The sequence below is a fragment of the Tetrahymena thermophila genome, assembly GCF_000189635.1.
Source record: "Tetrahymena thermophila SB210 genomic scaffold scf_8254670, whole genome shotgun sequence".
NCBI classification, from domain to species: Eukaryota; Ciliophora; class Oligohymenophorea; order Hymenostomatida; family Tetrahymenidae; genus Tetrahymena; species Tetrahymena thermophila.
The window spans coordinates 174,999-186,817 of record NW_002476437.1 but is presented as its reverse complement, the minus strand read 5'-3'; the positions used below and the strand labels follow the sequence as shown (position 1 = coordinate 186,817).

The 11,819-nt window shown below is 21.2% G+C and overlaps 2 protein-coding genes across 2 annotated transcripts; both read left to right on the top strand. All coding sequences in view use genetic code 6, as the record gives it.

Moving 5' to 3' along the window:
- Positions 1–843: 843 nt before the first annotated feature.
- Positions 844–4,329, top strand: TTHERM_000770900 (cation channel family protein; the record flags this gene model as incomplete). Its single annotated transcript, XM_012797081.1, has 3 exons — positions 844–2,463; positions 2,963–4,215; positions 4,326–4,329. 3 exons carry the CDS (start codon positions 844–846, stop codon positions 4,327–4,329), a joined length of 2,877 nt encoding a protein of 958 aa, XP_012652535.1.
- Positions 4,330–6,788: 2,459 nt separating this feature from the next.
- On the top strand, positions 6,789–11,576 carry TTHERM_00770890 (cation channel family protein; the record flags this gene model as incomplete). Its single annotated transcript, XM_001013880.2, has 4 exons — positions 6,789–6,863; positions 6,928–7,659; positions 7,729–8,463; positions 8,628–11,576. The coding sequence occupies 4 exons, from the start codon at positions 6,789–6,791 to the stop codon at positions 11,574–11,576; spliced, it is 4,491 nt and encodes a 1,496-aa protein (XP_001013880.2).
- Between the last annotated feature and the right edge of the window lie 243 nt (positions 11,577–11,819).

Sequence of the window (11,819 nt, the reverse complement as noted above, 5' to 3'; positions counted from 1 at the left end):
GCTGAAATGAATGAAATTATAATAATTGTTTTTATTTTTTTGATAAAAATAATTCCCCCACCGGGACTTGAACCCGGGTCTGAAGGGTGAAAACCTTCTATCCTAACCTGCTAGACTATAGGGGATTACACTTAAATAATAGAAAAGTTTAATAAATAATTAAAGAATCTAGTATATTTAATAAAAATTAAACAATTAATCTAATTTATGGAAATAAAAAAAATGATATTTATTTGATTTTTTAATAGTTAAATTATTAACATAAATATAGATTTATAATAACTTATTTTATATTTTTGATAATTTTTAATGCTGATTGATAAATTTAAATATTTACTAAATTACTTTTATTTGTAATTTATAAAAATATTTAAAATAAATTGATTTATTTTTTAGAAATAAAAGTAATTTAGTAAATATTCAAATTTATCATACAGTATTACAAATTACCAAAAATATTAAATAAGTTATTATAAAATAAATTAAATTTAGTTTAATGTTATTTCATTTTGAATATATTGTTTAGAAACAATTTATTTATATAAGAAATTTAGAAAATTTTACTACAACTTTTTGAATTTGTCAATTAAAAATAAATAGTTATTTTAATTATGTTACTATTGTTAACTACACTATAAATTGTAAAGTAAAACAATTACAATATTTATTATGAAAATAAATAATAAAAATATGATAAACTTTTTCAATTTTTATTGATAAGAAAGTAAATAATAATTGGTTCATAAATAATTAATATTAATTATTTTTATTTGCTCAATATTAATTAATTAATTAAAAGATTAATAGCATATTTTTTACTTTGATTTTTAGCCATTTAAAAATATGATTGAAAATTCCATACTAAACGACTCTGCAACCATGAATACTCACATGAATAGCATTTAGTTCAACGAATAGGTATTCACATATGAAATTCTAAGATTCAAATTTAAATCTTATAAACTTTTAACAAATAAAATTTAGGATCATTTAGATTTATAGATTCTTAATTAGAAGTAGTGCGAAACAGTAAAAGAGTACACACATGATGAAATCAATACTGGAGATATTGTTTAAATTCTTGCCGATTCCTTCAATAATCCTTCTAATGTGCAAACAGATTTCAAATTTTTAGAATATATTAGAAAATAACCTTAAAGATCAATGAATTATCAATTTACTTAAGAAAAGTAGAAGTATTAATAAAACTTGATGAATAAAGATGAAATGATGTTAAAGTTAAAAAATACTAATTAAAATGAATAAAATTAGGAGCAAATACAATCAAAAACGAGCTCACAATCTATTTAATCTGAAGAGGTTATTGAGAGAGATGAAAAAAAGCAAAATAAATTAATGAAATCTATTAGTCTATTAGTTAACGTTAAAAGTTTTTATCGTTTATTAACAAAAAATACAAGAATCCTAGGCAAGTTAAATAAAGAACAGCATTATTTAATTAATGATATTTCCTCAGTTTTTTAAAAAAATTAATAATCTAAAATGTAGAAATTTAATAAATGTCTTTCTAAATTAAAAAAACCTATTCAGCTAATCAATAACTAAATCAAAAACATTGCTGATTGCATTCCAATGTTTTAACCTTATAATCTATACAAGTTCCTTTGGGATATCCTCTAAGCTATCTTAATTTTAACAGTCATGTTTCTGTTTAGCTTAGTAGTCTTCTTTTAAATGGATATCCAAAATTATGTTCCATTCTTTCAAAATATATTTATCATTTTTGTTTTGGATATACTATTTACATTTAATACTGGGCTTGTAGAAAAAGGTAATGTCATTTTTGATAGGAAAAAAGTTGCTATTACTTATTTAAAAAAGTATTTTATCATGGACCAAATTGCTTTGTTACCTTTATTTTTGTTTTATTTAGACATACAACTTGAAGGTTTGTACTCTTGGATTGTCTACTTTTTAATTTTGATGAAATTATTTGTTCTTTCTGATACATTTACTAGGCTCACTTATTATTTAAGCTATCAAAAAAACATGGAAAATATTGTTGATTTAGTAAAACTTGTTTTTATTATTGCATGCGTTTGTCATATATTTTGTCTATTTTGGCATGGGATAGCCATATATGAAATTAATTAAGGCTCTAATACTACTTGGCTATAATATAGAGGAATATAAGATGCAGATATATTTACAAGGTATGTTTAATCTTTCTACTATCTTGCAGTTACTATGATTACAGTAGGATATGGTGACATAACTCCTCAAACGACCTATGAAATACTATTTACAACAATAACAATGTTTGTAACTGGGTTCTTCTATGCATTTAGTTTGAACAGAATAGGTAATATTATTGAAAATATAGAGGCAAAAGATAAATCCTATAAAGAAAGTATGCAAGTTATTCATAGGTTAATGAGAGAAGAAAATGTATCTTAAACTTTAAGAGTTTAAGTTTCTAATTATCTTTAGTATCTATACAAAGTATTTATATTTTTTTTAATTTATTTTAAATCATAGTACATTTATATCAAAACCATCCACTAAAAATCATGGATAATTAAGTTTATAATTTTTTAATTGAATGATTTAACTTCCACTTAAATTTTTATCTTATTTTAGATGAATAACAATAAATTTCCCCCAATACTTTTGTCTTTATATTCATTTTTTTTTACCCCCATTAATTTTTTTATTGTATTTTTATCAAATTCTTTAAAATTTAAATATGATGGTATTTATAATGGAATTATTTTATTTCCCCATTATTTACCTCCCCCTATATTTTTAATAAAAAATCCTTTATTATAAAATTTTTAAATAATTTACTTTTGCATTAAATACTGCTCTTTTATAATTGATTTTGCTAAATTATTCTTATTTTGCTAAAAAAGTTATTTAAATTTAAGGATTGATAATATATTGAGAAATATTAAATTTATTATGAAAAATATTAAAATAATATTTATAAATTTATAAATAGGATTCTAATGAATTAGAAAAGTAGCATGAGATAGAAATTACAAACAAACTTTCAAAATAGTTGAAATATGATCTCACTCAAAATATTCAAGGAAAATATTTAAAAGATATAGAATTTATAGATAAATTAGAAAGTAAGTCTAAAATTGTTGAAATAATGGAAGAATGTTTATTTTCACCTGGAGAGTATATATTTAAATAAGGAGATTTAGATGATTGCTCTTTATATTATATAGTTAAAGGAAGCGTTAAAATTATTTATGAGTATTAAAGTAGAGATTAGACTGAAAGTTTGATTATTACTCAGCTTAAAAAATAATAATACTTTGGGGATATGCAATTTATATAAGGAAATTCTCGAATTCTAACTGCTTAGGCAAGTGAATTTTGTAGAACTTATAAAATACCAAGAGAATAGTTTTTTAAATGTATTAAGTAATCTGATTAAGACTTTGAAAATTTTCAGATGCTTAAAGAAGCATACATTTTTAAAGAAAATTAAAAACTTTTTAACATCAAGTGCTATATATGCAATAAATCAGATCACATTTCTATAAAATGTCCCAAAACTCATTTGACATTATCTAAATAAACTCTAATTTAAAAGGAAAACAAATCTACTCCTCATTTCTAAAGAGAAACATTTTAGAGAAAATAAAATAAATTGAATTCTCTTTTTAAAAATTTAGAGGTATTATATGGGGTTTATTAATTTACAGATAACGAAGAAAACTTTTAAGATTTAGAGATCTTAGAAAATGAAATGCATTTGAGCTAAGATGAAGCATTCTTAGAATAACAATTATTAGAATTGTAGAAACAAGATAATTGTGAATAACCAAAGTAATAATAATAGAACTATTAGTTTACTAATTAGACTATAAGTGAGGAAGAATCAGATTCAGTGACGAATGATAAAAATTAAGAGTGGAAATACTATAATTCAATGAACTAAAAAAATTAAAGCAGTATTGAAATTTAAAGTTATTAAGCTATAATAAATCAATAGGATACAATATTAGATGAAAATACTTAAATTTAATAGAATCATAATAATTCCCATAGTCGCAGAGATTATGTTTTAAATTAGCTATCGAAAACTAAGTAATTAAATATGAGCTTACAAAAAATTTAATCAAGTAATTCTTTAAGAGATTAAACAAAGTAGTAAGATTACTCCTCGAATGAAGAGAGATAATAGACTACTGAAAAAAAATCTAATTAAAGTATAGTTTCTTCAAAACATTTAAATATGTAAATACAGCCAAATTAGGGGTCGGGATAATTACTAGAAACTTAATAAAATATTTAAAACTAAACATAAAACAAAATTCAAAATAGTAATTATTTAATCTAAAATTTAGATGAAAATAAACTAGGTATTTTCAAATAAAATGAAAACAATTTTGAAAATAAATAATCTGTAGTAAATAATTATTAAACATTCTTAAAAATTGACGGTAATTAAAATTATTTATCATCACAACCAACAAATAGAAAATATTAAAGTTTAAACAATTTGAGAGAAGAAGAAATAAATTAATAAAAATACAAAAATTAAACAATGAATAAAAAACTTAATAATAAATAAAATAAAATAAATTCAAATTTCCTAAGATCTCAATCTTATGATGAAATTTTTTGCAGATAAATTAATTAGGGATTAGAAGTTTAAAAAATAAATATACATCCCTCTTTAGCTAAAAATAATATAAAACGATATTCTTTAAACAAAGTAAATAAAAATATATTTTTAGAAGAAAATGCTTTAAAACAGAATTCTTCAAATATAAATTCTAATCATCCTAAGTAAAATTTAATTAATTCTTCTTAAATTTTTAATATACAATTAGTCAATTATGAGCTTAATTAAAGAAAAGAGTAAAGTAGTAAATCAAGATTATAGAATTAACAAGAGATTTCAAGATAGAAGTGCAAAAATAATATTCAATTAAGAAATATATAAAAGACGCCACCATCTATTTTGGGTTCTAATTGTTAAGAATGTCAATTATATTAAAACTAAAATTCAAATCTAAAACTCTTAAATAGTTAGTTCAATTAAAATGATCAATTTTTACAATAAGATTGTTCTTAAAATAATTAATCTACTGCTTAAACATAGAGTCAAAATGAAAATAAAAACTTTTACAATAGCAAATTACTTTTTTATATCTCCCAACAGCTAAAAAGCTCTCCATTAATTTAATTCAGGGGCAAAAACTTAAAAAACATTTAGGCTCAGTTATCTTAAGAAATAGCCAAAAGGAAAAATTCAAGCTCTCTATTTTTTGATAATTTAGAAAAACCTAAAAGTCAACATGAGATTTATAAAAAAATTTATTCTTAGTAATCAGAAATAAATATGAAAGATAGTATTAGAAAGTAATTGTAATAGGGATCAAAGTTTGATATATCTCAGCAGATTTAAACGAATTCTAATTAATAAAACATTTTATTACAACCATAGAATTAGTTTTTATAATAAAGTAACACAATCGGGTTATAAGGATATGACTATAAAGAAGTAGGAGATTCAAATTATTTGATGTTGAAAATATTTGATAAACCAAATATTTTCAAATACTATTATCCTATGCAAAATATAAACATAGTTATTAAAAAATTATAATAAAATGATAAGAAATTAAAGAAAAAATAATCTTTAAGAAAATAAGCCACAAATTTAATATAAAATAAAATAAAAAAATAATAAATTAAAAAAGAAATTAATATTAACAAAATTAAATTTAAAGATTTATCAATTATTGTAAATTAAAATTGAAATATTTTTATCTAAAAATTTATTTATTATTCTTTAGCATTTTTTATATATTAAAAAATAACCTTTTCTAGTATATTATGTATGAATTTTTTATCAAGAAATTAAGGTAGATATGGAATTTTTAATCAATAAAAAATAAAAATAATGGCTAGCACTTTAAAATATTAAATTTAATATTTTGAATCTCCTTGTTATAAATGCGGATAAGGTAAAAATAATTGTTTTTATATTTATTTAATAAATGTAAAAATATTTTAAGTAATTATATATTTAATTAATTTTTATTAATTTAATTTTATAAAATGTTTCTTTTAGTATTTATTAATACTTATCAAATAATTAGTTTATTTTTTGTTCAAATAATATTAAGAATTTAAATTTAGTAATTTTCCTAATAATTAACTCAAAAAAAAAATTTCCCCCACCGGGACTTGAACCCGGGTCTGAAGGGTGAAAACCTTCTATCCTAACCTGCTAGACTATAGGGGATTACAAAAGAAATCAATCAAGTTTAATAGAACTTGTTAAAAATTCTTAAAGCTGAATTCACTTCCAAAGTTTATCTCTACATTCAAGAATAATAATAAAATATAAATATTTGGAAAATTACTTTAAAGAAATTTAAAAAAATCACAAAGTTAATTTTATAAAAAGGATTCATTATTAATTGTCTGAATGCTAGAAAGAATATTAGATCAATTAATGGATGATTTAAAAAGGTAAATTAACAAATAAAATATTAAAAATTATGACTAAATATGCTTTCAAAAACTAATTTAAAAATATTAATTGATATCTTGCTGTTAATATATAAACAGAGTTTTTATTCCTTATTTTTATGTTTTTGATCTATTGCTTGATTTTTAAATTTTGATAATTAAAAAATATGAAAAGACTCGAAATTATTAATATAAAAATAATAAATAACTACAACAAGCAAAATTCTACTAAAAACTTCTGAATAACTTTCACATAGAATTAATAATTAAGTATTAAATTTATTTAAAGACGCTAAAATTTTCTTTTACAAAGCCATATAAAAATGAACGAAAGTACAATGATAAACGATGATACATAAATAAATACTCATATGAATAGTATTTAGTTCAATGAATAAGTAGTTTTATCTTTAATTAACTCTAAATAAGATTATTAACTCATTTTTAAAACTAAATATATAGGATCATTTTGATTTGAAAATTCTTAATTAGAAATAGGCTGAAACAATAAAAGAGCTCACTGATGAAGGTATAAATACTGAAGATATTATTCAAATACAAAGAAAAACTATCAATAATAATGTACATAGTGTACTTTATTAATAATAAGTTTAAAATTCTAATCAGCAAGGAGAATATGATGATAAACAATTTGAGCAATAGAAATCTACTTCAGAAAAAAAGAAGTAGGAATAGTTAACAAAATAGTAAGTCGATATAATGACTGAAAAAAAGAAAAATATAACTCAAGAGTCTAGCATAAGCAAGATAAAAGTTTCAGTTTTTTCAAAAGATTCATTTCCATTAAACTAAAAAGAATCAACACCAAAAACTTGTTCATAGATAGTTTAGCGCAAGGGTTTTATAAGAAATTAAAACCCAATAAAATTAATTAAATCTATCAATTTACTAGTTAATGTTAAAAGTTTTTATCGCTTGCTAACAAAAAACACTAGAATTTTAGGCAAATTAACAAGAGACTAACATTACTTAATTAATGATATTTCTTCAGTTTTTTAAAAAAATAAATAATCTAAAATATTCAAATTATTTTTAATCTTTCCTAAAATAAAAAAAACCCTTCTACAAATGAATAATTGTATAAGCAATATGATTGCTTGCATTCCAATGTTTTAGCCTTATAATTTATCCAAGTTTCTTTGGGATATTCTGTAAGCTATTTTAATTTTAAGTGTAATCTTTCTTTTTAGTTTGGTTATCTTCTTTTAAATGGATATCAAAAATTTTGTTTTTTTTTTCTAGGTTGTATTTGTTATTCTTATCCTTGATATGCTATTTACTTTCAACACTGGAGTTGTGGAAAAGGGTAATGTCATATTTGATAGGAAAAAAGCAGCAAAAATTTATTTAAAAAAAAATTTTATCATGGACTTATTAGCCTTGTTGCCATTATTTATGTTTTATCTAGATATAAAACTTGAAGGTCTATACTCATTGGTTATCTACTTTTAAATTCTGATGAAATTATTTGTTCTTTCTGATACATTTAATAGGTTAACTTATTATTTGAGCTATCAAAAAAACATGAAAAATATTGTAGATTTAGTAAAGCTTGTTTTTATTATAGCATGCGTTTGCCATATTTTTTGTCTATTTTGGCATGGTCTAGCAATTTATGAAATTAATCAAGGTTCTAACACTACTTGGCTATAATATAGAGGAATATAAGATGCAGATGTGTTTACAAGGTATGTTTAATCATTCTACTATCTTGCAGTTACCATGATAACAGTTGGATATGGAGACATAACTCCTCAAACGACCTATGAAATACTTTTTACAACAATAACTATGTTTGTTACTGGTTTCTTTTATGCATTTAGTTTGAACAGGATAGGTAGTATTATAGAAAATATAGAATTAAAAGACAAATCTTATAAAGAAAATATGCAAATTATTCATAGATTAATGAGAGAAGAAAATGTATAATAAACTTTAAGAGTTTAAATTTCTAACTATCTGCTATATTTATATAAAGTAAACATTTATTCAATAAAATTAACCATTTAATTATTTATTTTATTTACTGGAAAATAACAAATAAATAATATTTGCAAAGTCAGTTAGTTACACAAGTAAAAGGAAAATATAAAAAAATTTTATTTTATGATTTATTAAAATATCTTAATATAAAATTTAAGGAATCAAATGAAATAGGAAAGCAATAGGAAATAGAAATTACTAATAAGCTTTCTAAATAATTGAAATATGATCTAACTCAAGACATTCAAGGAAAATATCTAAAAGATATAGAATTTATTGATAAATTAGAAACAAAATCTAAAATAGTTGAAATCATGGAAGAATGTTTATTTTCACCTGGTGAATATATATTTAGATAAGGAGATATGGATGACTGTTCTTTATACTATATAGTCAAAGGAAGTGTAATAATTACTTATGACTATTAATTTAGAGACTAAACTGAAAGCTTGATTATCAATTAACTAAAAAAATCGCAGTATTTTGGTGATATGTAATTTATATAAGGGAATGCAAGAATTTTAACTGCGCAAGCGAGTGATTTTTGTAGGACTTATAAAATACCAAGAGAATAATTCTTCAAGTGTATCAAAGAATCTGATTAAGATTTTGAGAATTTTCAGATGCTTAAAGAAGCATACATTTTCAAAGACAACTAAAAGCTATTTAACATGAAATGTTACACATGTAATAAATCAGATCACATCTCTATAAAATGTCCTAAAACTCATTTAACACTCTCTAAATAAACACTCATTTAAAAAGAAAATAAATCTATACCTCATTTGCAAAGAGAATTTAAGTCAAGAAAATAAATTAAGTTTAATTCTATTTTTAGCAACTTTGATATTATAAACGGAGTTTATTTATTTATTGAAAAGGATGAAAATTTATTAGATTTATAAATTTTAGAGGAAGAAATGCATTTAAGCTAAGATGAAGCATACTTAGAACAATAATTATTAGAATTAGAGAAAATAGACTAAAATGAATTGTTTACAAAGGAAATAAAACATTTTGAAATCACTAATTAGACAATAAGCGAAGCAGAATAAGAAGAAGACTCCACAGATGAAATAAGCCCAAGATACATTAATGATACTCTTTTTAGCTCTAATAAATAAAGAAATAATACAAATTAAAGTAGCTCAGATTAGAATTAAACATATGAAGTTGAATTATATTAAGATAATAACTCTTTAGCTGAACGTAGCTATAGTAATAAAGATAAAATTTTAAGTTAATCTTTGAAAAATAAGTAAGTAAAAAGCATAGAATAAATTTAATCAAGTACAAATAATTCTTTTTTAGATCAACTAACTTAGTAAGACAATTAATATGACTAAAGATATTAAAATATAGAAAAGAATTCTAATATAAGCTTATCTAGTCAAAAGAATTAATATAAACAATATTAAAATAGCACAACATCTGAAGATGATTTGATAGAAAGTTAAGAAAACATTCAAAGCTAAATTTAAAATAGTTAGTTAAATAATGACAATATCATATAAAATTAATAAAAGAAAAAATTAGACATTTCTAGTGAAAAAAATAATAAAAAATGCTTTTCTGATCGTAAAAATAATTTAGTTTACTAAGAGAACTCATTTGAAAAATCTGAAGAATTATTAAATATTGAATAATTCAAACAAGTGGCTAGTTTTGTTATTAAGAACCAACCAACTTTAAAAAATGAAAAAATTAAAATGTTTTAAAAAAAAAAATCTTAGAGTTTAACAGATTTATGTGAATAAATAAAGTCGGAATAACAAAATTCAAATTAAATTAAGAGTCAATTTAATATAAAAACAAAAAATTAAATCTAGCAAAATAAATTAAATCAATTGAATTTGCAAATTATAAGATCTCAATCTTGTAGGGAAACTTCAAGGAGTTATACTGATATTGAGTAATAGATAAAGGGAAACAAAAAATACTTATGTTAAACAGCAGATTATCGTAAGAAAAATACCTAATAAATTAAAGTAACTAATACCATCTCTTCAAACAACCAAATTTATGAAGATTGCTAGCAAAAATCAAATTCTTCAATACAAAATGGTAGTTATTCAAAGTAAAACATGAACTATAATTCTTAAACCTCTTTAAAGAGTTTAACAAATAATGAAATTGTTTAAAAGAGAGAGTAGAGCAGTAAATCACTACAATAGAATTAGTAAGAATTAATCAGATAACAATCTAAAAAAATAGCTCAACTAAGACAATTCAAATTATAAAGAAAACAATCCTTAATTTTATCCCCAAGTATTTTACAATACCAGTTAAACCAAAATCAGAATACTAGCACGAATCCTATTAATAACTAATTTAACTAAAATAACTAATCGCATAATTACTAATACTAAGAAAACAACTAAAACAGTCATAAAAATCTATAATCAATAAATTAAAAGCTTAATTCAAATCAAATTAATAATCATTAAAACCAAATTTTGCTATCTTAAATTTCTTTTTAATTAAAGAATTCTCCATTAATTTAATATAGACACAAACATATTCATGCTAAAAATATGTTAACCTAGAGATCTTAGGAAACATAAAAAAGAAGAAATTCAAATTGCTCTTTATTTGAACTTTAAGAAAACTCCTTAAGACAACTAGATGCTCATAAAAAAAGGCCATCCATAAGTTCAGAAGTAAACTTAAAAGAAAGTATTAAGAAATAATAGTAACATTAATAAGGATCTAAACTTGATATAATTTCCTAAATTTAGAATAATTCATATTTATAAAATAACTTATCTCTGCTCTAAAATTAATTGATTTAACAAAATATTTTGAGTTAAGAAGATAATATTTAAAAGCTGGCAGTAGACTCAAGTTATTTAATGCTCTAAATATTTGATAAACCAAATATTTTTAAACATTATTATCCTAATTATAACATTAATATTGTAATATAAAATTTAAAATAAAGTGATAGAAAAATAAACAAAACTTAATCATTAAGAAAACAAGTTTCGCGTAATATTGCATCAAATAAAAGAGCTTTAAAACAAGTAAATTAAATTAAGCTAACAAAAGCAAATACATAAGGTTCAAATAAAATAAAAAATTTAGATATTAATTTAAACTAAAATTGAAAAAAATAAATGAGTGACTTAATAATTTAAAAACGTTTATTGAAATATAAAATGGAAAAAAAATTTTTTCAAAATAATTATTATGATTTGTAAACATTTTTTATATTTATTTGAATGATATTTGATTGATTAATAATAAGAAGTAATATTTTTAATAAAAAAATAATATTTATTGATTTTGACATTAATTTTAATAATCTATCTATATTTATTTTATGTAACAAAATAATTAATTTTAGAGGT